The following is a 25,979-nucleotide window of genomic DNA, read 5'->3' as shown; positions in this document are numbered from 1 at the left end:
GGAAGGAGCTTGGAAGGAATTTCATTTTCAAATGTGTAAGCTTACATTCAAGAATGAGCATAGTACACATATTTGAGAAAGGGACATAAAATAAGTGAAAAAAAATCTGATATTTTATGATGATGATAATAAATGATGTTATAATAAAAGACTTTGATTGATTGATTGATACTTTTATTAGTAGATTGCACAGTTCAGTACATATTCCGTACAATTGACCACTAAATGGTAACACCCGAATAAGTTTTTCAACTTGTTTGAGTCGGGGTCCACTCTACTCAAATTAAAAGTTTGAAAAAGCTTGGCGTTCCAATTATTAACATCAACGTGGAAGAGACGGAATCAATAATAGAAAGGATGACACTCACCAATACGGCTTCCTGGAGGACGGCATGAGTCAAGTACACGGAGCATACGAAATGGTGACATCCTCAGTGGGGGGTCCCTCTCCCCCATTCTAACCTCCACAATCCGAGGGTCTTCCAACCGAGGACCACTTGTCGGGCACCCTTTGGAGTTGCCTGATGTATCCATTATTCCGGAAGAATACAGTTTTTGAAGTCCCACCAAAAAAATGAGACCACCACCGTGTAGTCTTGATGCCCAAGAGTCCCAGACTTCCAGTTTACACACAGCTTAGTAATTCCAGGTGGGGCAGTCAGTAAAAACCAAGTCCAGTGTTCCGGGAGGAAGGGGCAGTATAGGATTGCTGTCCCTCTCACAATACAACAACTCCCTGAGCTCCTACTCCACTTTAGCACTCAGCCGTGTAGACACTCCCTTTATGCTTCTCTCGTTTTCTCCGCAGTCTGCTTGCTGACTAAGGAAGGTCAAACAGTACAGACAGGCAAGATGCTGCAGAGACAGTCCAAAAAGACGAGACAAACATGACGGGTGATTTTCCCTTCAAACTCACGACTCATCTTGGGAAAAGACTTTCTTGTCTTAGCTGTGTGACGCACCCCGTCTCTTCTCTTCACGCCCATGTTGCTTTTTCATTTGCAGTCTGCTGTCCTGTTCGCCTTCTTCCTTTTCTGTCACGTTTCTCTGTCTCTTCCTCTTCTATTCCAGGCAGCACTCTATTCAGACTCTCCCGCTTTCCACTCCCCTCGCTCGATGTCTTCCTCCTTGCCTCTGGCGCTCCTATCAGTGCTTTCAGTGTTGTTAGTCCCCATACTCCCTCCCTTCACCTTGCCAATACTCTCCTATTTCTCATGTGATACCAATCTTTGGCTCTCTCTCATTCTCTCTTCTCATCTGTCACAACCGCTCTCCCCTCCCTGCTCCCATCAGTCTGGGTCCAGAGAGGTGACTTGTTTTGTGCCTGATCAGTCTGTTTTTTGCACTGCTTTTGCATCATTTACCATGTTCTTGTTCTATGTGCATGAACCTTCTCAACATTATCTTTAGAGAGCAGATAATAAAACCCTGAGGCTTTTCAGTAGCATCTTTGTGCTAATCTTTGCTCTGCGACTTTCTTTCCATCTTCTTCTTTCTTTTCTAACCCCCCCCCCCCCCCCAATTGACCTGCAGCACAATCCATTATGGATGGAAGTGCACGTACACACCCAGGCTGACATGCACCATTCTGTATACAGATATTGCGTGACCCTGTAATGTAGAGAGTGCAGACTATGAACAAACATAGACTTGTTCATCGTAAGGCTGATGGGAAGCTGCCACCTATAGGGTGCAATAAGAGCTTGTTTCCAACAGGGTTAAATGGCGTGAGCAGCGTAGTAAAGGTCCCATTACTTTCCAGTGTGATTTAATTCCTGTGACAGCAAGGCATCAATCTCCTTTTAAAGCAATGGGCTATTTGCAAAGGGCAGACCTTCTGTGGTAAGCCTGAACAAAGGGTGGGACAATTTCATGGTGGCATACTTGGACGCGTTTTCAGTTAACTATGTACCAATTAATGTACTTGTACAAAACTATACTAACAAGTGATCTTAAGTATAGGGATGTTCGGATCAGGGTTTTATGCTGCCAATGTTGATACCTATGTTCTATTAGGGAAATTGGCTGACACCAATACCACATGTATTAACTGTAAATGTTTTTTATTATACCTGTATTTATGGTAAGTGATATCAGTTTAACAATATTAGTACATTTAAAACCACTTCCTTATTCTCTTTTATTACATTAAATTGTTTATTCACAATAAAGTCAACAGTACACAATGCCTCAACCAAAGTAATCATTTGTTAATTTTTGCCCTCAAAGTTTTCCTGCACCCAGGGAACTTGAATTTGTGAATATGAAAATAAAGATCTTGACTTTTTCAAGTACTTATTTCTTGTATTGTTTCAATCTAAGCTTAATGGTTAGCATGTTTGCTCCTGTCTTATTCTTAGTGTGTAAAACATGTTTAGCCTTGTCATTCAGTGATAATAATACTTAAGATACTAAGAAACAATGTATATTTGCCACAATGGAGTTAACTATATCAACTAAGCTGGTAACCATCTCTGTCAGTCTAGTGACTGTGACTAGTGATTGGGGGACGGCGTGGCGAAGTTGGTAGAGTGGCTGTGCAAGCAATCTGAGGGTTTTCGGTTCAATCTCCACCTTCTACCATCCTAGTCACGTCCGTTGTGTCCTTGGGCAAGACACTTCACCCTTGCTCCTGATTGGTCCTGGTGAGCACCTTGCATGGCAGCTCCCGCCGTCAGTGTGTGAATGGGCGAATGTGGAAATACCGTCAAAGCGCTTTGGGCTCCTTAAAAAGGGGTAGAAAAGCGCTATACAAGTACAACCCAATTACCATTTACCATTTAGTGACCAAAAAATAAAGTTTCAATCAGAGATGATTGGCTTTGAAAGGCATTAATCATCAGGGGCCAATCACATTTTTTTTTTAAACTGTTGGCCAATACTGATCGGTGGCTGATCGGTCAGCACATCCTGGCTGTAGATAAAAAACATTCTTATCACAATTTACATATTAAAAAACGGGGGCAAGTACACAATGTTGCGTCCAACTATTGTAAGACACATTAGAAAGAGAATGCCAGAATTCCAAACAACAAATGATTCACAAGTACTCGCGGTCTTGCAGGGCTGTGTTATACATATTTAGAAGTGCTAACTTAGGAACCAAGTAGATTAAATCAATAAAAAGAAAAGTACATTGATAAACAATAAATAATAAATAAATAATTACAACTGCATTTGAACTACAGTCCATTTTGTACACTTCCTCGTGTTTTGATCTGTGCAAGATTCGGCACCGCCCTGAGTTCAAACCCCGGCCGAGTCCTACCAAAGACTATAAAAATGGGACCCATTGCCTCCCTGCTTGGCACTCAGCATCAAGGGATCGAATTGGTGGTTAAATCACCAAAAGGATTCCCCTCATCTCCCAGGAAGTGGAACAAGGGGATGGGTCAAATGCAGAGTTTGATTTCACCATACCAAGTGTGTGTGTGTGTGTGTGCGTGTGTGTGTGTGTGTGTGTGTGTGTGTGTGTGTGTGTGTGTCTGTGTGTGTGTGTGCGTGCGTGCGTGTGTGTGTGACTATCAGTGGTGCTTTAATCTTTTAAATTTAACACATATCTGCTTAATCACTTACAAACATTTTGTTATATTCTTTGGCCTAAGATTCGATACGATTTTGAGTCCTGTTTTGATACTTTGACAATAGATTATAAAACTAAAAATGTTTTGTATCAAGTAACTAAAGTACACAAAGTAAAACACTTTATAAAGCTTATCTTATTAAATTTTGGAATTTGCTAAAATTGTTTTGAATCAGATGATAAATTATATTTGTCGATTAGATGCCACATAAATGTTTTTTTAAACAAAATATTGTGGCTAGTGCACAATACCTAAACAAAAGCAATTAGTAAGAATGGCTCTCATTTCAATTATTTAGGTTTTCCCTTTAGAGCTTTTCCGGTCTCCAAAGGCATACTACTTAAGGTTGTAAACAATAACAAAAAACAAACAAATTATTTTGTTTTATAAGAACAAGAAATAAAAAAATATTGATCTCATAACTTTAGTATAGTTTATAAACTGATAGTTCATTAGGTATCAAAAGTACTGACATTTGGATCGATCACCCCTATTTTACATTGATACCTTAGCTGCTCAGCGTGTTTGTGCCATTTCTTTCCTCTAGTCATCCAGTTATAATGTAACTTAGAAGAAACTTAGTTAAATCTCCACCGTGGCATTCCTTTTGTTGCAGCTTACTCTCAATTCGAAATCTGGCAAGATGCATAGCCCCCTGGAATTCATGCAACTCTTGCAAGTGTGTAACAGGGAATCCAGAAATGTTATTGTGTCTCCCTGAGCGTGCGACCCTTTTGAAGGAATCTTTTACGCCAAATTTTAGTTCACACTGAAAATACTGAAAACACTAAAAATACCTACTCAGTGGCCTAGTGGTTAGAGTGTCCACTCTGAGATCGGTAGGTTGGGAGTTCAAACCCCGGCCGAATCATACAAAAGACTATAAAAAAAGGACCCATTACCTCCCTGCTTGACACTCAGCATCAAGGGTTTGAATTGGGGGTTAAATCACCAAAAGTGATTCCCGGGAGCGGCCACCGCTGCTGTTCACTGCTCCCCTCACCTCGCAGAGGGTGATCAAGGGTGATGGGTCAAATGCAAAGAATAATTTCGCCACACCTAGTGAGTGTGTGACAATCCTTGGTACTTTATTCTAAAAATTTAAAAACAGCTGCAGTAAAGGCTTTGCAGCTCATCAGTCGATCGCAGATCAGTTAAAAAAAAAAAAACAAATAGCCCCCCCAATCTGACCACATGATTGGGACATCTCTTCTGTATATATTTTCAGTATGACCCTTAACATACGATATATTAGGGCTGGGTGATATGGCCTTTTTTAATATCTCTATATTTTTAGGCCATGTCACGATACACGATACATATCTCGATATTTTGCCCTAGCTTTGTATTAACACTTGGTGCATATAATCACACCAGTATGATGATTCTATGTGTCTACATTAAAACTTTATTGTTAATACTGCATAATATATACTCATTTCAAACTTTTATGCAGAGAGGGAAAGCACAACTAAAACTTGACCAAAACTTTATTTATTAAACAGTTTTTAAGCAGTGGTACACACATTCATGTCATTTCAAAACAGAAAGTGCAAGCTTGTCAGAGACATTTTAAAACAACTATGAGTGCACTTTTGTGCATGATGTCACTTAGATGACATATCAAAACAACACTAAATTAAAGTGCACTTTTTGTACAGAATGCCACTACAATAGTTTAAAACAAATAAAGTGCACTTTTGTGCATGATGTCACACAAGATATTTCAATAACTATCAAATAAAAATGAACTGCATAATAGTAAATCAAATCGCTATGTAGTAGGTTACTGCGGACGTTATCTCCTTATGTTATTCACTATTTTTTTTCATACGATGTTGATGTGGAAATGGTTGCTTCTGCATTTCGTTGGTGTGGAATCGAATAGAGATGTTGACATGTGGAGTAATCACTTTTTATTCTTTAGCAGGTGACTTTTCAAATAATGCTACATATTAGCAGAAATGCTACTTTTTGTAGCAACGCATTTGCCGCACATTTGACACATTACGGTTGTCTGTTCGACATATTCCCACTTGAAGCCAAACCACCGCCGGACGATCGACCCCCTGCTGTTCTTCCTGGGAAATAATTATTCTTCCTTCATTTATTACCAGATTCGCACCTTCTTTCTCTCGTATTACCACTCGCACCAAAGCTAACGTAACCCATGCCGCTACCTCTCTGCTCCGCGAGGGCATATACGTATGTGACAAATGTAAGAAGGTGCTCTTGCTGTCTCTGAAGAGAGACAAAGAGTGGGAAGAGCACGAATGGTAATGCCAGCAGCTAAAAGCAACTGCGTGAGAACGTATACTCTATATAGTCATTTTCTATATTGGACACAGACAAACCTGCGATAAAAATCAATATATCACCCAGCCTTAGTATACATATCAATATCCCTTTTAACAAATTACTTTGTTTTGTTTTACTTCATTAGAGCATTAAAGTTAGATAATCAAGTCGAAGTGACTTTTTGAATCTGCACTGCAACCACATAATTTCCCCATTGCGGAATAGATAAAGTCTATCCTATCCTATTTTAATATACATGGAAGTGTTACAAGAACTGTAATTTCCAAGGCTGTAATGACGCCAAAATATTATCAAAGTAGATTTCACAAACTTAAATAAACTACAACGTTTAAAGTCATTCTGACTCTCGCAAGTTAAAACTTCATCACCCATTTGCCAAAACTGATGTACTTGAGACTATTGCACAAGAAACCGTTGACAAATGTTCAACCTAATGACTGCGATTTCATTATTTGCTTAAAAAGTAAATATTGGACTAATCCAAAATATATTTGCTTGGTGTAAAAGTTGAAACAATATATTTAAACAGATTTCAAGAGTTGTCTAGCAAAACAAACATGTTAAAGAAGTACATTTGTTTAGCGTGGTGTCGACAAGCATTTAGACTGCAATGACTGACATATTGATGTAGAGTTCTGCATCCTTGAGCTGCAGATTACTCAGAAGTCAAGGACAAAAAAGTGTCAGTAACCTCTTCAACCTTCAACAACGCCTATATTAGATTAATCAAAAATACTTTTTAGCTCAGTGACAACCTTTAATAAATAATGTTTTTTTTTTATTACAGTAAAATTTGTATTCCCAGTATTATTTAGCATTTTCAACCTATGTAACACAGCCTTCCTCCAGACAGGAGCGATGTTACAAATCAAAGAGCACAGAACGTCCCAGAGGAACACAAGCATGCATATAGTGGCTAGAGGGGTGGAGAAAGGGTCAATTTAGACTACAGTAATTACGTCTAAACCCTTTATCTGCATCTGCGGAATCTTGTTATTATTTAATTACTGGCTCTTGAGGGTCAACTGTAAGCCATCAGTTCCATATATTGTATGCTAGTCCCCGACACTTCCACCCTGTCTTATAGTGTCAAAAAAGGAAAATGTTTTCCCATCCATTCATCCATTTTCTACCGGTTGTCCCGTTTGGGGTTGCTGGATCTCAGCTGCATTGTACAAATATTATTGATAATACCTTGATTACCCTTTTATTGCATGATACTTTTACCTATGTGTTTACCAGTTAAATAAATTAAAGTTGCTGCTTGCAACTTCCTCAATTACATTTTTCAAAGCAAAAAAATCACCATAAATGATTCCCGGGCGCGGCACCGCTGCTGCCCGCTGCTCCCCTCACTTCCCAGGGGGTGATCAAGGGGATGGGTCAAATGCAGAGGACAAATTTCACCACACCTAGTGTGTGTGTGTGACAATCATTGGTACTTTAATTTTAATTAAAATATAACACAAACACCATTATGATACCATTACAGGTTTAACAGAGCACATTTGTTTGACAATTGTCTATATATTTCACAATTACAAAGTTTTGTGTAATAAAAATTTTTACCGGCCCGGATAAAGCGATTCATGTTTCCTGTGGTCACTCACACGGTCTTGACGTAATTACGTCATTGGGTACGAGAAGCTGTAAGAGAGCTAAATATACTGTGTAAAATACATCGGAGAGTCTGCATCCTCTAGGCATCTAAGTAAATGTTGCAAACAGCCCGTTTAAGGCATGTGTACTTTTTGGGGAACTTGAGAGCCTTACGACTGCTATCGGGAATATTTCTATTTGCCACCGACACATTTATCCAAGCCTTCATTGTCATTTAAGTCTTCTGCAGTATGTTTGTGTCTTTTGGACTGTTGTTGTAATCAATTTACAGGGCAATCCTTGGTTTTGTTCAACCTAATAATTGGTCTGAACCTTTAAACCACCACCAAGGTTGTGTTGTATGTTGATATTTGTGACAATAGCTTAGCCTTTTCTCTAGTTGATGTGTTTCTTCATTAATCACTTTATCAACTAGGTGATCAAATCGTAACATCCCTTTCCAAAGTCGCACAGTATTCTATATAAACTATTCCATAACATGCAAGCATTAATAAAATTGTAAACAACCCAAAAAAACTGTTTCAATTATAACGTCCGGATTGTATACAATTTTATGAGTCATTCATTCAACGATTAATCAAAGCAACATTGTAATAAATCAAAGCTTTTTTTAACTGAAATAATTGTAATTTTAGTTAATGCTATTGTTATTAAATCCAGTCAGCAGCGAGTGAACAGTGTTACATTGAGCAAATGAGCAGTGGGGAATAAGGACAACAGTTAATGCAGTATTAATGCATTAAATCCAGGGCCAAGAAAAGGTCAACATGTACACATGGAGTGTAGATGGGGTTTAATTTTGCTCAATTTTGCTGTCTTCTGGAGGTGAAATGGCACCTAGATATGTTTGTATAAAAAGAGAAAAGTATTTGGAGAAGTACAAAAAAGGGATAATCTACAATAAACAAGCAAACAGTTTTAACTACAGTGGGTGTCAGCCCATTTACCAACAAATTAATCACAAACCCGTTATAACGGCTCTGGTTGTTGGCAGGCTCTTCTAACATACAGAGCATGAAAGCTATAACATCACAGTGAGGCCCACTTACACAGATGAAAAAGTGCATTCCAATGAATATTCGTACATATGGCTGGAGTGAGTTAGCAAATGACTGAGGGAGGAGACTAGGAGAGTGCAGCAGAAAAGTGAGTTTGCGTCGTCATCATGTCGCTCCATAGAAGGCTGCAACGTGCTCTGGCTGCTGAATGGCACACAGTGAGTCAGCGAGACCAACCAGTGGGTTGATACGCATGCACACGCATTAACACACATACCTTATCAGTGTATTAATAATGGATTAGCATTAGTTCTGGCTACTGCATCATACTCGGTTCTTTTTATGGCTTTTCTGCCCTAAGAGATTTTACAGAAAGATGTCACATAGCCGTCTTCCATACTTGCAAATTACAACTTTCCTTCCTACAGAAACCTCATTTCATAATAGTCTGGTAGACCTGCATTGGTCATAAATAATACATGAGCAACGTCTTTTATCTTTGTTCGTATAAAAGGGTGACAGTGCCATAATGATCACAGAATGTGTCATTGGCTTTTGGGGTTTACAATGAAGATTTAAAACCAAAGCTCTTGTTTCAACACTTACCTTCTTATAGAAAATCATTATATTCATTAAAGGGAACCTAATATGCAAAACCAACTTTTCTTACCTATTAGTACCTGTTTTTGTGTATTTGGGGTCTGATTTAGTCCCAATAATTCAAAACCAAACCCGGGTGGCATAACGGAGATATTTACAAACCCTGTTTCCATATGTTTTGAGAAATTGTGTTAAATGTAAATACGAACGGAATACAAGGATTTGCAAATCATTTTCAACCCATATTCAGATGTATATGCTACAAAGACAACATACTTGATGTTCAAACTGATAAACATTTTTTTTTACAAATAATCATTAACTTTAGAATTTGATGCCAGCAACACTTGACAAAGAAGTTGGGAAAGGTGGCAATAAATACTGATAATGTTGAGGAATGCTCATCGAACACTTATTTGGAACACCCCTCAGGTGTGCAGGCTAATTGGGAAGAGGTGGGTGCCAAGATTGGGTATAAAAACAGCATCCCAAAAAATGTTTAGTCTTTCACAAGAAAGGATGGGGAGAGGTACAAACCTTTATCCACAACTGCATGAGCAAATAGTTAAACAGTTTAGGAACAACATTTCTCAAAGTGCAATTGCAAGAAATTTAGGGATTTCAACATCTACGGTCTGAGAATCTGGAAAAATCACTCCACGTAAGCGGCATGGCCAGAAACCAACATTGAATGACCGTGACCTTCAATCCCTCACTGTATCAAAAACCGACATCAATCTCTAAAGGATATCACCACAGGGGCTCAGGAACACTTCAGAAAACCACTGTCACTAAATACAGTTTGTCGCTACATCTGTAAGTGCAAATTAAAGCTGTAATATGCAAAGCGAAAGCCATTTATCAACAAAATCCAGAAACTCCGCCGACTTTTCTGGGCCCGAGATCATCTAAGATGGACTGATGCAAAGTGGAAAAGTGTTCTGTGGTCTGACGAATCCGCATTTCAAATTATTTTTGGAAATATTAGACATCGTGTCATCCAGACCAAAGGGGAAGTGAACCATCCAGACTGTTTTTCGACGCAAAGTTAAAAAGCCAGCATCTGTGATGGTATGTGGGTGCATTAGTGCCCAAGGCATGGGTAACTTACACATCTGTGAAGGCACCATTAATGCTGAAAGGTACATACAGTACATGTTTTGGAACAACATATGCTGCCATCCAAGCGCCGTCTTTTTCATGGACGCCCCTGCTTATTTCAGCAAGACAATGCCAAGGCACATTCAGCACGTGTTACAACAGTGTGGTTTCGAAAAAAATAGTGCGAGTACTTTCCTTGCCCACCTGCAGTCCAGACCTGTCTCCCATCAAAAATGTGTGGCGCATAATGAAGCGTAAAATACAACAGCGGAGACACCATGGACTGTTGAACGACTGAAGCTCTACATAAAACAAGAATGGGAAAGAATTCCACTTTCAAAGCTTCAACAATTAGTTTCCTCAGTTCCCAAACGTTTATTGAGTGTTGTTAAAACAAAAGGTGATGTAACACAGTGGTGAACAAGCCCTTTCCCAACTACTTTGGCACGTGTTGCAGCCATGAAATTCTAAGTTAATAATTATTTGCAAAAAAAAAAAATGAAGTTTATGAGTTTGAACATAGGGCTTCACGGTGGCAGAGGGGTTAGTGCGTCTGCCTCACAATACGAAGTTCCTGCAGTCCTGGGTTCAAATCCAGGCTCGGGATCTTTCTGTGTGGAGTTTGCATGTTCTCCCCGTGAATGCGTGGGTTCCCTCCGGGTACTCCGGCTTCCTCCCACTTCCAAAGACATGCACCTGGGGATAGGTTGATTGGCAACACAAAAATTGGCCCTAGTGTGTGAATGTGAGTGTGAATGTTGTCTGTCTATCTGTGTTGGCCCTGCGATGAGGTGGCGACTTGTCCAGGGTGTACCCCGCCTTCCGCCCGATTGTAGCTGAGATAGGCGCCAGCGCCCCCCGCGACCCCAAAAGGGAATAAGCGGTAGAAAATGGATGGATGGATGGAGTTTGAACATAAAATATATTTTCTTTGTAGTACATTCAATTAAATATCGGTTGAAAAGGATTTGTAAATCATTGTATTCCGTTTATATTTACATCTTACACAATTTCCCAACTCATATGGAAACGGGGTTTGTATAAAAAAATCGTGTCTTCCTTCTTACTTCCTCCAAAACGAGCTGTTTGGAATTTGACCAATTTGTGATGTTTTCCCAAGTGTGACGTCAGCATATATCTCCATACATGGTAAAGTTTTACCCAAAGAGCTTTGCGCGAGTCCGTCATTCTAGTCCGACGCAGTAGTCAATAAGTTCCTTCTTTTTCCATATCCTCTTGTTTTGGGGCATACTGACTCATACATGCAGATGCATCCTCTGCTGTCGCCATTTCTAATACAAAGTAGTGTATAGTTTGAACTTATATGTGTCAGTAGACTCGATATGGAGGCGCTAAAAACAACATGGCTGACTGAGAGATGGCGCAGTCGAAGTGGAAGCCCATAAATAAGACCACCCACATATTAATGCATTCTGAATACAAGGTCAGAAAACGGTTTAAAGACTGTAAAACTCAACCCATGCTAAATTTTAACCAAAGCATTACCATTACATGTTAGCTGGACCACAGGGAAGTGTTTTAAATGGAGAAAAACAATCATAATACAACCCATTTAACATAAGTCATAATCATTTCACTGAGCACAAAGTAGACACAGCCACCTACGTACTTTCATCTGCACCCCTTCTATATTGCTCTAAATCATGTAAATCAGGGATTTCCACCCACTTCAAATACTCTCGCCCATCCTTCTCACATTCGATCTCATTCTTTTACAGTGCGGAACAAGACCCGTACAGACGATTCCAAAATGCAGACAAAGAAGAGAACAGTGATTGTGTTAGCTGTGAGCATGTGTTTGAGTATGCTGGATTAAGGTCATTACAGTTTTATCTCGTAACTTTCACATTAAAAAATGCCAGTCCAAATACAGTCACTGGATGGTATTTTTATTCGAACACTGCAGTGATAAAACAGACCTTGAACTGTTAATGAATTTTCCTTACAAATTGCTCTGAAATGTTAAAAAACATCCAAGCTACTGTATACTCAGTCAAGCTAAATTGCCAAAGAAAAAAGACAAAATTTATAACTGTAATACTGGATAATACATACAAGCTTAACCTTGTTGGAGTGCAGAAAAGATCCTCTGTGTCAACCTTGCCCCAATCCAGGACTTATACAGGTTCAGGAAACGGGCAGGTAGCGTCACTGCAGACCCCTCACACCCTGGTCACAAACTGTACAAACTTCCCTCTGGCTGGCGTTACAAATCACTGTGCGTCTAAACAACCCAGAACTTCATCTTTTTGCTTTGCTCTAGTAACCACTACACTATTTTTTATTAGCCGTGCACATATTAGTTAAAGGAGCCGTATGTAGTCCTTTTATGTCCAGTCATTATTAAATGGCCCTGATATGTCAAAAGACATTAATAAATCATGTTATTTTCGAATACCTCTATAACTGATAACAGTAGTTCAGTCAGGATATACTCATTTCAAAATTAGATTTACAGCCCCGAAATGTATTGTTATTGTTTTAATTTTGATGTCCCGCCCAGCACCGTTCGACCAATTAGAAAGTCTGTGAGTGTCACATCCTGGTTGCCAGTTACACACTGTCCTCTTCGTCGAGCTAATGCCACTGGTAAAGTCACTAAACATGTCAGACCTTAGTAAATCTAAAAAGCATCGTTATCATTCTCTACTTATTCATGACAAAGCCGGGGACAAAATGAAGATTTGTATCAGGGATGCCTTTAAAAGATGGAGACAATTGAAAGCGGAGAAGATTTTTCCATCTGACGCCTATCTTGCTAATTTCCTTCTTGATAGGTAAGTCAGGCATTTACGTTTTCTTATTACTTGTAACAAATGGTAATGGAAATTTTGTATGTAAACTATATTGTCCAATATAGTCTATGATCTTATCTAACAAAGCTAGTATGTTTGTCCAAAGAATGCTGAGCATGCTAGCCCAGTCAATGAAACATCGACATATAGGCTAACGGGGAAATATATGCCTGTTAGCCTGTGTCGATGAGTATTCGAACTGACAGGGCAAAATATATTTTCGACAAATAAAACCTATGTGGATATGGGTAGCATTAGTGCCTATTTCTTTCTCAATATAATGATACGCTGAGGAAATGGGTTCCAACATTAGCACGGCTGTCATCATGGCAATGTGAAACATATGGAGACAGCCAATCACATGATAAAACAATCCCTCATTCGTGATGCCTATAGGCATACCTTGGTCAAATGTCTCCTCTCTTTTTTTCGGGCGTACATAAGGCTGCTAAGCATGCTGTACTTATTTTCACCAGTATAACCATTGATAGCGTTGGTTTTAGTTCGTTTTAGTCTTTGTTTTACTGACAATAACCATATGATTGCAATTTGTTATGAGATTGTATGCAGGCATGACCTACGTCTTCCTGAAAATAGCCTAATTTCTGTGTAAAATGTGTTGGTTAGAAATTTGTTATTGACAAAACGCTTGTCTATTCAACTATTAAGGTCCCAGCTCCTCAACCCCTAGTAAGAGGCTGTGGAAGTTTGAAGTTCCTTGGAGTAGCATAGTCGATCGAGATGGATTAGCTGCATATATGGAAACATCAGTCAGGGAAAGAGGGGGGGCACTACAGAATGTTGACCATGATTGCAGTACAATTTCTGACCACATTATTACCGTATGGCTCCTTTAAAGTACTTGTTTATATTTTTTACTTAATCAGTAATATAATTTTTTAAATACATATTTTTTTTTAATTTGATTCCTTGTGTGTTAAACATACCTGGCCAATAAAGCTAATTCTGATTCTGATATGGGTTTTGAGTAGTAAACAGGCAGCATAAGAGCAATCAGATTTTAGTAAGTGCTATAATGATATCATTGCATTAATCATATTTGATTTCCTGGCATAAAAAATACACAATATTCCAAAATCAACAATAGCACTGCTTTAGCATAGTGCAATAGCATTAAAGCAATATGATTTTTTTTAATGAAAAATGCCAGAGTATGCTTTTGTCAACACACAGATGGCAACATACAAAGCAACCCAACCCGTATTCCAAATTATTATACATACTTTCTTTGTGTGTATATATGCGTGGGAGTGTGTTTGTGAGTACCAAGGGATCCAGTCCTGTGCAGGTTCAGGTAGGCTTTGTCTCTTTCCAGCCCCCCACCCAGCTCTCTGCGCAGGGCTGTGCGGCCCAGATGACTGGCGTACTGACGCAGGAAGGAGGGAGCGCTGTGGGAGGCGGGAGGATGCATGGTGCACACAACCATCGGCTCTGAGGCACACGATTGCAAGAGGAGCAGCCAGGACAGGAGAAAAAGGAAGGAAGAGAAAAGCAAGACAAAGTGTAAAATAGAAGAAAACTGACGAATCACAAGAAAATAAAATCTAAGAGTTAAGGAACAGGAGCACTGGAATAAAGACAAAGTGGAAGTGGGAACATATGAAAGAAAAAAAATGACACAAAACACCCTACTAGAGGATTTAGGAACATGAAGGAACAATACAATATTGTATGAAGAACTGGAATATAGAAGTGTGAGGATGTGCGACACTGCTGCTTATGATACAACAAGACCGTAGTATTATTGCAGTGGTTCTCATACTGAGGTACCTGTACCACGAGTGGCACGCAGCCTTTATCTAGTGGTACGACAAAAAATCATTTGATTAAAGTAAAATGTTTTATTTTCCTATATTAAAACATAGTATTACTGTTACAATGATCAAAAACATTAAATATAATTGTTAAATAAAACCTCTGCCTTGTTTTAATGAATACTTGGGCTTACTACGCAACTGTATTTTCGTGTTGGTCAATTTTTTCGGAGGTGATACTTGGTGAAAAAAGTTTGAGAACCACTGTACTACTGCAACAAAAAAAAAACTCAGTACAAAAAGAAACATACAAATTTTCAAGACTAAACACAGAACACAAAGTGGTAATGATAAAATATGTATTTAACAAATGAGGTGAAGAATCTGTATTGTTAGTCTACATCCTAAAATCTGACTACTAAACCTAACCACTGGTGTGAAAAATAATCTGTCAGCATAATTTCCACCATTCCTTATATGCATCATCATTAAACAAACCATGTTTAAGCATGAGCAAATATAGTCACTCATTTCCAGTTATACAGGGAATTCCCTGACTGGCTTAGCGTTTGTTTAAAATCCACACAATTCTCTCACAGTTTTGGCAATAAGCAACCCAAATCTCTGTCAAGAACAAAGTGTAAGATGAGGCCAGCACCAGTCTCAGTCCATACTGCCACTGATTAGCACTGTGAGTTAAGGACGGGAATGTTTCACCACTCTTTTACTTAAACTGATTAAGTGAGAATTGGATGCGGGCGGGTGAGAGGAAAAAATTATGCTCAGTAAAAGATGTAGTGCTTCGTTTAAAGTTTAATGTTCCTCATCCCCAACATCACTTCCGCCATCCAACTGCCTCTCTCCTCAGGGCACGTTTCTCTCTCGGGAAAGAACTAAATGAAAAAAGAACCATCGTGAAAAGAAAATATCACGAATGTGGTGGTGGTACTGTTCCATCTATTTCATCCATTAAGTTGCAACAAAAACAGCTGAGTATTACCAAATAGGAGAAGAGCCACAATTGCTTGCCTAAAATACAACTTGGATTTGAATGCATGCATTAAGACTCCACAGTTAGTTTTCTCACTTTTTTTCTGTTTGTTGAAGCAGAGAAAGTGTGAGAAAAAGAAACATTGCTTTAGTCCGACCTGGTTTATGTCTGGACTCAGTCAGACTTGGGCATAAACGCTTCCTTACACATGCACGCACTCACTCACACACGCGCACACCCTCCCAAGCAAAGTCCTTTGCATGATGCAAGTGCAGTCCTTCCACGTGTCCAATAGATGGCAATCACCAAGTCTCAAGATGACTTTCCTTATATTTATAATCTTTCACAACAGTGCAATGTGCCCCAATTACAACATGATAGTGAAGAATATAAGGCCCTGTTTACACTAAGCCGGATAAGGTTATCCGGGGTAAATCCCGCCTAACTTTATACGTGTCCACACACAGCAATGCTTCTGTTTAAAACCCCTTCCACCCTCCGTCCGCCGGCGCAACGCGACCTAATATGCATGCGCGGAAAATGTCAAGTCATAGTCACATCCAGTGTTGCTTTGTGTGCAAGTTCTTAAATTTAACTTATCTGAACAATATCCAGTGTTTTGGTATTTAAATTAACTGGAATCCAGTGTGCTGTGGGGCCCTATTGTAGTGAATCACACCTGAGCCATCATAAATTAATCAAATCTTTATCAGACACATAAACAATGTGATAAAGAACATTTTACATCAATCAAACTAGGGATCTAGATATCTGGTCAGGACACTCCTCACTCTTTTGCCTTCACCTTCATTGTCCATTCGTTTTTGGTGACTTTATATACTCCGGAATTAGACGTTGAGTCATATATGGCGGACAATTACTGATACAGTCTGCTTTGCCAGTCCAAAAGCATTCCCCGTTTTTCGTAATTAGTCTTCCCTCGACAGCACCAATCGCTTTCTCTTAAGGTATTCATGTGTGATTTCCACAAGCGTCTGTACATGTGGAAGGAGGGGTAACACAGCATGTCTGGATGACTCTCCTCCATATTTCCCGTGTTTACTTCCGAGTTATGAAACTGCTTTATTATAAAGCTGGCTTTGGCAGTTCTTTCTGACGTCACTTCCTGTGTGGGGCGCGGTCTTTCGGTCGTCACTTCCTCTCCGTACTCAGTTTGTAAATGATCAATGAGTCCATACAAAGCTAAGTGCCGGAGATTCAAGAACTAAACGGCTCACTTACCCGTGTAAAAATTAGTTCGAGGAGGGGAACCTTAAATGCTGGTTTAGTGTGGCTGAAACGGGGCTTAGGCTAAATAATTATCTGTCTAAGGCAGGGGTGTCAAACGTATGGCCACGGGCCGGCTCAGGTCCGCGAACAGGTTTTATCCGGCCCGCGGGATGGGTTTGCTAAATATAAAAATGAGCCGAAATTTTTGAATGAAAGAAACGGCTGTTCTGAATGTGTCCACCAGATGTCACAATAGCAGTTCTGTGTATGTTTGTAGATTAGTAGTATCTTTGATCACTCTGTTGTGGCCCAGCTGCATATTTGCCGACCCTCAAGATTTTTCCTAGAGGTTGTCCGGATTTCAGGGCTTTGCCCAGTAAAATCCCAGGGCCAGCATTCTCTGGTTTTCACCCGCATAACTATTTTGAGGGCGTGTCATAGTGACAATGCTTTTGACGGTCTCTTACACATATCGTCGCGCCCGCCTTCACGCCATGCCATCTACATGCCTGCTGGTCACATGTAGCATGCGACCCCTGATTGCACACATCATCAATTGCAAGGCATACTTCTTCAACAGCCACATATGTTACACAGATGGTTGTGATATAAATAACTTTAACACTCTTACTAATATGCGCCACACTGTGAACCCACACCAAACAAGAATGTAAAACACATTTCGGGAGAACAGCCGCACTGTAACGCAACATAAACACAACAGAAGAAATACCCAGAATCCCATGAATCTCTTCCGGGCCATATTATGGTGTAAAAATATTTCACAAAATTATTAGTATAGTAAACAGAAATACAAACTAAGTTAATGAATAGGCACCAGTGAGGCTGATGGATGAAGGTAAACATGGTTGCAGTGGATGGAAAAAGCTTGGGCAGGGTTTCGCATGTTGTGGCATGTGAAACACAAACTCAACAAGACATCACTACTACTAGCATGTACAGTACAAACAAAGTAAACAAGGGTTTGTGAAACAATATTGTATTGTATTTCATGAACATTATACTTGCATGTTTTCACCTCATTTCAATCATTTGCACAACAGCATGTTATGCTTCCAAAAGCTTTAAACACTCCATAACTGCTGTGATAATATCATACAACTAAAGAAACAGGGTTTGTTATCTAGGGCTGTTTCCTTCAAGTCCAGTTTGGATAAGTTTAGAATGCAGTTCAATATTTTAAGATTGAAATAATTAATATTGACCATGTATAAATCTTCACAACCTCATAAACCGTCACAGATGGATGAAGTAAATGTTTTTATGGGAGTTACACTGATTGGGTGATTTGTACTGAATCTAACTAAACTGTACAACTTGATGGAAAATGACTACAATAGGATCCACTTTAAAACTGTTACAGGATTGACCAAAAAACTGAGTGTAAATCGGGAGATTGATAAATTTGGAAATTAGGTATGCAACAATATGAACATTTCATATCATGGTTATTGTGACCAAAATCAGAATGGTTATCATTATTACAGTATTGTTGAATGTACTTAAAATATATTTATACACACAAATGAAACATTTTACATCCATCAATGTGGTTCTCATGCTCTGCAAGTGTTTTAATTGTTCTACTTTGATGGACTGAATTGCGTTATGGATACAATTATACTTTGTTTTCTGCAAAACTTTTGTTCAGAATTGAGTCAAAATGTCCTTCGTAATAGTTTTAGTTTGGTTAAGCAGCATCGCAGCCGCGTTCATTTAAAATACCATAAGGATAATTGATCATCCAGGATCGTTTCAAAGGCTGTCATTGTTACAGTTTTACGGCAGTATTTCTAAAACCGCTGTATAATTTTACTTTATATTGTAGCCAAACTTATTTCCTACGAATATAATTTCTTTCTTTTTTTGTATAATTTTTGCCCAGTTATTGAGTTTTTGTTTACTTTTAAAAAAATAATGCCTCAGCATTGCAGTTTTCAATCTGCGTTGCTGCAGTAGAAGCTATTCATCACTTTCATCATGTGGAACTTTTTTTTTTTACTTTTTCATATAAACTTTGGACATTATCTGGAATTTAAACACATCCATTTTATTGTAGTTGATGGAGTCTTTCTTCTTTGTTCTTCATGTGTAATTATTCATAGTTGAGGCAAATCCTCACATCACTTGTAAAATATTATTTTTTTGAAAAAAAGAACATTGCTTCTGAAAATATCATGACAACCATACTTGACTGCTTTTTATTGTTTGTGTTTTTTTAGACACACTCTGGCTCCCATACCCAAATCCAATTCTGTTCGCCAAGAGTACTATAGTAAACTCTCATTTATTGCAATTAAGTGCTGCTAATAAGGCCTGGTCGTGATAAATTAATTTCTGTAAAATTAGGAATTATTCAATACAAATTTAATATTTGCATAGCTAAAGCATAAAAACATGTTTATCACTTTCTAAATACGATTGTTAAAGTGGAACTGCACTTTTTTGGGGGGGATTTTGCCTATCATTCACAATCATTATGAAAGACATGGATGGATTATTTTATCAATGCATGCCGCTTACATCCATCCATCCATCCATCCAATATCGAAACACCTCCATTAGGGTTTTATATACATGATGCAGGTATATATGTAACGTAGTAACAAGCACATTTATAATAACATTAAATATTTACGTATTTTGATCATTTTAAGCATACGCGGCGCATTAATTTCAGAAACGCAGATGATGATATCCATCACTGCATATTACTCACTGTAGACTTTATGAGAGCCATCAAACATAAAAAAAACATCACACACTATGCAAGGTCTGCTGCCATTAGGATCCCGACTGCTGGGATGTTCATATATTCCCTTTTCGATTAAAAATGTCTCATAATCCTGGTGAAGAAACGTGGTGGGGGTGGAGGGGAACAAGTGCATTTTGTGTCGTTCTCGCCAGTTCCAGATTCCTAAATGGCGGTCAAAGTGTCCTAACTTGTTGGATTACATCCTGAGCCATCTACTTTCCAGGTGAGAGGCATGATTTATGATCTACAAAAAACTTACAGGCAGCAGGGAAGTGACGGAACAGCAGACCACTCGGTGATGTAAACATAGGGACAAACAGAAGTGATTACGTCGCCACTATAAATAGTTTGTCTGCGTTGGTGCTTATATCATCAATACTAGGTTAATACTACTACAATACTAGACCTGCTCAGTGGCCTTGTGGTTAAAATGTGGCCTTGTGGGTAGTGTCTGCCCTGAGACTGGAAGGTTGTGAGTTCAAACTCCGGCCGAGTCATACCAAAGACTATAAAAAATGGGACCCATTGCCTGCCTGCTTGGCACTCAGCATCAACTGTTAGAATTGGGGCTTAAATCACCAAATGATTCCCGAGCGTGGCCATGGCTGCTGCTTACTGCTCCCCTCACCTCCCAGATGGTGAATATGGAGATTGGTCAAATGCAGTGGATAATTTCACATCTAATGTGCGTGTGACTATCGTTGGGACTTTAACTAACTTAACTTTAATAGTCACGTCACGATATGTGAATTGAGTTTTGTTGGCAAATTTTGTATGGTTAATTATCGGATTTAATAGGCGGAATAGTAGAGATACCATTGGCTCCAAAACTGTAGCACTAACTGTCGGGAAATTTGTCGCAGTTTATCATAAATACCGGTAATTGTTGCATACCTTGTTGAAATTGTGATAGATTTTAATTTCCTCTTTTAAAAAAATTAAAGTATTTGACTGCATTTAATGTTACGGTGTCTCACCATTATCCCTTGCTGTAGGTGGCTCATCCAAAGCCATCTGTTCTGCCAGTTCAGACAGGGAGTCATCGACAGGCCGAGCGCTTCGTAAAGACATAGACAGTCTCCGTTTGATTATCTTCATCCGGTCCATCTTGTCCAGAGAAACACCAGGACCCAGAACCTGAGAGAGGGAGACGGCCATCATTACTATTTGCATCCTCATATTTGTGCCTGTTGCTCTCGTTAAGACCAGTTGTATCCAAACACTGCAATCAGTCTTTATTGTACATACAATTAATATACTGCAATGCAGCCTCTGCACATTCCGGGCAGCCAATGGTTGTGTTTGTGAGTTCAGCATGAGTTCTCATTGTTATGTATCCCAAGTGCAAACCTTGCAGAATAAAAGACACAGGGTAGCCAAGAGAGACAAGCCCACAGAGACAAAATGACAGAATAGCGCAACAAATACAAATTCTGAAAATATGGAGCAGTTCTCCCAAATTAGTTACCTGCACCTCAATGTTTATGAAAAAGAAGGAGAAAAAGGGTTCCAATAGGCCTGGGCGATATGGCCTTTTTTTAATATCTCGATATTTGTAGGCCATATCGCGATATACCATATATATCACGATATACGATATATATCGCGATATACGATATATATCGCGATATACGATATATATCGCGCTATTCTCCCTTGGCCTTGAATGAACACTTGATGCATATAATCACAGCAGTATGATGATTTTATGTGTCTACATTAACACATTCTTGTTCCTACTGCTTGCTCATATGCTACTTTTAAACTTTCATGCAGAGAAGGAAATCACAATTAAGTCAATTGACCAAAACATCATTCATTAAACAGTTATTAAGCAGTGGCACAAACGTTCATGTCATTTCCAAAACAGAAAGTGCAAGACTGTCAGAGACATTTTAAGTGTCAAATATGAATGAGCTGTATAATAGGAAATCAAATAGTATTCGTCCTTCGCTATGTGGTAGGTTACTACGGACGTTATGAAATTATTTTCATTCTCTGGCAGGTGACTTTTCAAATGATGCTACATATTAGCAGTGATGCTACTTTTTATAGCAACGCTTTTGGCCCACACTTGACAAAATTATGGTTGTCTGTTCGACATATTCCCACTTGAAGCCAAACCACCGCCAGACGATGGACCCCCTACTGTTTTTCTTTGGAATTAATTCTTCCTTCATTCGCACCTTTTTTCTCTCGTATTACCACTCGCACGGCTCTGCTAGTACTACAGCTAACGTTACCATGCTGCTACTTCTCTGCTCCGCGAAGGCATAGACGTATAAGACGTATGATGTGACAGTATGTGATGTGTGTAAAAACTTGCGCCTGCTTGTCTGTGAGAACGAGACACAGGTAAGAGTGGGAAGAGCCTGTAGTGTAATGCCCGCAGCTAAAAGCAACTGCGTGAGAACGTATACTCGAATATCACGATAGTCATTTTCTACATTGCACAGAGACAAACCCGCAACATATCGTGTATATTGATATATTGCCCAGCCCTAGTTCCAAGGCAAACGTGAAGCTAAAGAATTTTCCCATGACACATTGGGATGATGTCCGTGACCAGACAGCCCTGACACATGAAAGCAATTTCAAATGTTGTACAGTCAATGTTAATAGCAGCCAAGACGCCTGGCAAATAATTGAAAAAAAGCAAATAATTGAAGCAAATTTGAATTGGCCCCCTCTCTGCATTAAAAACAGCCTAAGTTCTAATGACAATGTTTTTGTTTGATTTGGCAAGCAGGTTCTTGTCTAACCTTTGCTTGATTTATTATGACATGTGGTGTCAATTATTCTGTCTATACACTTTACCTTTTAAATTTATATAAATATGTATATATTTAGTTTTTAAAGCCAATCAGCGGCTGACCTGTTTCTTAAATTTAAGGGGGTAATGCATTACTGCCCTCTTTAGGGGTAATTTTTTCCTATCAACCACAATCTCTATGTGAGATAGGAACACATGAGTATTTATCTGTTTTGTGAATTCTATACTAAGCTAGCAATATGTGTCCAACAATGTAAAGGGTTTCCTCCAAATTGTCAATACATCTGTGGCATTGGGGGTGTAGGTAGGGGCGTGGTCAATAATGCATCATATAATTTGCATAATCAGGATTGATGCTCATATTTTCTTCAAAAAAAAAACCGTTAAAAAATTCATACACACTAGTGATGTTACGATCAGGGATTTATGCTGCCCATTCAGATATTGATCATCCATTAACGACATCGGCCGATCCCATCTATTAACTTTTTCGTATTATTTTTGGTGAGTGCTATTGACAGTTTAACAATATCAACACACTATTTTACAGACTTCCAGGGTTTCTCCTATATGTAATGAATTGTGGCACACTGCAAATTATCAGTGCCAATATTTTTAATTTTGATATACTGTATATCGGTATCGGCCTCTTTTTATTGATATCTGTCTTTTTTGTTTTTGTTTTACAATTACAACAGATATAACCATTTCCGGGTTGGGGAGGAGATCTTGCCCCAAGTGGAGGAGTTCAAGTACCTCTGAGTCTTGTTCACGAATGAGGGAAGAGTGGATCATGAAATCGACAAGCGGATCGGTGCGGCGTCTTCAGTAATGCAGACGCTGTATCGATCCGTTGTGGTGAAGAAGGAGCTGAGCCGGAAGGCAAAGCTTTCAATTTACCAGTGGATCTCCGTTCCCATCCTCACCTACGGTCATGAGCTTTGGGTTATGACCGAAAGGACAAGATCACAAGTACAAGCGGCCGATATGAGCTTCCTCCGCCGGGTGAGATAGAGTGAGAAGATCTGTCATCCGGGAGGAGCTCAAACTAAAGCCGCTGCTCCTCCACATCGAGAGGAGCCAGATAAGGTGGTTCGGGCATCTGGTCAGGATGCCACCCGAACACCTCTCTGGGGAGGTATTTTGGGCACGTCTGACAGGTAGGAGGCCACGGGGAAGACCCAGGACACGTTGGGAAGACTATGTCTCCCAGCTGGCCTGGGAACGCCTTGGGATCCCCTGGGAGGAGCTGGACGAAATGGCTTGGGATAGGGAAGTCTGGGCTGCTCTGCTTAGGCTGCTGCCCCCGCGACCCGACCTCGGATAAGCGGAAGAATATATATATATGTACATATATATATTTATATATATATGTATACAGTATATGTGTATATATATATACATATATATATGTATATATATATATATATATATATATATATATATATATATATATATATATATATATACATACACACACATATATATATATATATATATGTCTTGATTGGATTATCCAGAGAATAGTGCTCGATACCGTGGTAGAGCGCAATATGTAGGTGTGGGAAAAATCACAAGACTACTTCATCTCTACAGAACTGTTTCATGAGGAGTTCCCTCAATCATCAGATTTCTATATGTGTGAGAACGTATACTTGAATATCATGATATAGTCATTTTGTATAAGGCACTGAGACAAACCCGCGATAAATCGAGTATATTCAATATATCACCCAGCCCTAATATGTATACGTTTGTGTGCGCGCACACACACACACACACACATACATACACACACACACACAAACGAGGGGGTGACTTTTCAAATAATACTACAAATTAACAGTCCTGATACTTTTTGTAGCAACGCTTTTGCCGCATACTTGACATATTACGGTTGTCTGTTCAACATCTACCCGCTTTAAGAAAAAACACCACTAGACGGTGGACCCTGTGCTGTTTTACTTGGGAATTAATTCTTCCTTAATTTGTTACCAGATTCGCACCTTCACTCTCTCGTATTACCACGCGCACCACTCCGCGAGCACCACAGCTAACGTTACCCATGTCACTACCTCTCTGCTCCGCGAGAGCGTATGACGTTGCATGCACCACAGTATGTGACGTATGTAAGAAGGTGCGCTTGTTTTATCTCTTTGTGAGGAGAGACAGGAAAAAGTGAGAAAAGCCTGTAGTGTAATGCCCGCAGCTAAAAGCAACTGTGTGAGAACGTATACTTGAATATCATGATATAGTCATTTTGTATAAGGCACTGAGACAAACCCGCGATAAATCGAGTATATTCAATATATCACCCAGCCCTAATATGTATACGTTTGTGTGCGCACACACACACACACACACACACACACACACACAACACACACACACACACACAAACACAAACACAAACACAAACACACACACACAAACATACAAACAAACACACACACACACACACACGTCTGCATGTGCGCATGTGGAAGTTTTTGGCCTGGAGGTAGAGGCCACTACGGCAGATTATTTCTATTCCCTCCACTTCATGCTTCTCCCATCTCACCCTTAAGTGCTCAGCAGCTGACATGCACAAATCCACACACACACAACGAAAAGAACAAGTACACACACTCAGCCTTTCGCTCGGTGTCCAACCTTGGAGGCTCAAACAAAAGCTTTTCATCCTTTCCGTTCTTGCAGTCTTTCAGGCCTATTACAGACACGTAGCGCTGTGAGGGAATTCACTGTCACTGTCATGCGCAATCACGACAACTAGTTTTCCACCCCAACAACCATTTTAACACAACTGGAAGTTTTTGGCAGCTCACGATATGAAAAAGTTTTGAAGAACAAGTTGAATGGTGGGAAACAAAAGGTGACATACTCATGTTATTTTACATGAGATGAGCCATTAAACAGTCTCCCTCCCCCTCATTTGCATGTGCTCCTATACTTCACTGGGGATTATGCTCCCATCACATATATACAAAAATATACATACACACACACATACATACATTTATACAAACACATATACATATATATACAAACACATATATATATATATATATATATACATATATATATATATATATATATATATATATATATATATATATATATATATATATATATTAGGGGTGGGCAAATTAATGCGTTAATTACGAGTTAACTCATCAATCTATTAACGCCGACAATTATTTTATCGCACATTTGCGTATAATGGGTTGTACTTGTATAGCGCTTTTCTACCTTCAAGGTACTCAAAGCGCTTTGACACTACTTCCACATTCACCCATTCACACACACATTCACACACTGATGGAGGGAGCTGCAATGCAAGGCGCCAACCAGCACCCATCAGGAGCAAGGGTGAAGTGTCTTGCTCAGGACACAACG

General features: G+C 39.3%; 1 protein-coding gene across 4 annotated transcripts in view; it reads right to left on the bottom strand.

Moving 5' to 3' along the window:
• Positions 1 to 25,979, bottom strand: part of LOC133555023 (cyclin-dependent kinase 17-like) — a 96,909-nt gene that overhangs the window by 46,065 nt on the left and 24,865 nt on the right. For 2 of the 4 annotated variants that reach the window (XM_061904435.1, XM_061904436.1), the window contains exons 2-3: positions 20,788 to 20,947; positions 14,326 to 14,490 (exon numbers count right to left, since the gene is read on the bottom strand). In XM_061904435.1, the coding sequence (XP_061760419.1) occupies positions 14,326 to 14,490; positions 20,788 to 20,917 (295 nt within the window). In that variant the 5' untranslated portion in view covers positions 20,918 to 20,947. Of the gene's footprint in view, positions 1 to 368; positions 1,201 to 14,325; positions 14,491 to 20,787; positions 20,948 to 25,979 lie in introns of those variants that run through there. The other 2 variants (XM_061904438.1, XM_061904437.1) reach the window with 2 other exon arrangements.

The sequence above is a fragment of the Nerophis ophidion genome, linkage group LG06 (genome assembly GCF_033978795.1).
Source record: "Nerophis ophidion isolate RoL-2023_Sa linkage group LG06, RoL_Noph_v1.0, whole genome shotgun sequence".
Classification (NCBI taxonomy): domain Eukaryota; kingdom Metazoa; phylum Chordata; class Actinopteri; order Syngnathiformes; family Syngnathidae; genus Nerophis; species Nerophis ophidion.
This window is presented reverse-complemented; position numbering and strand designations above follow the sequence as displayed.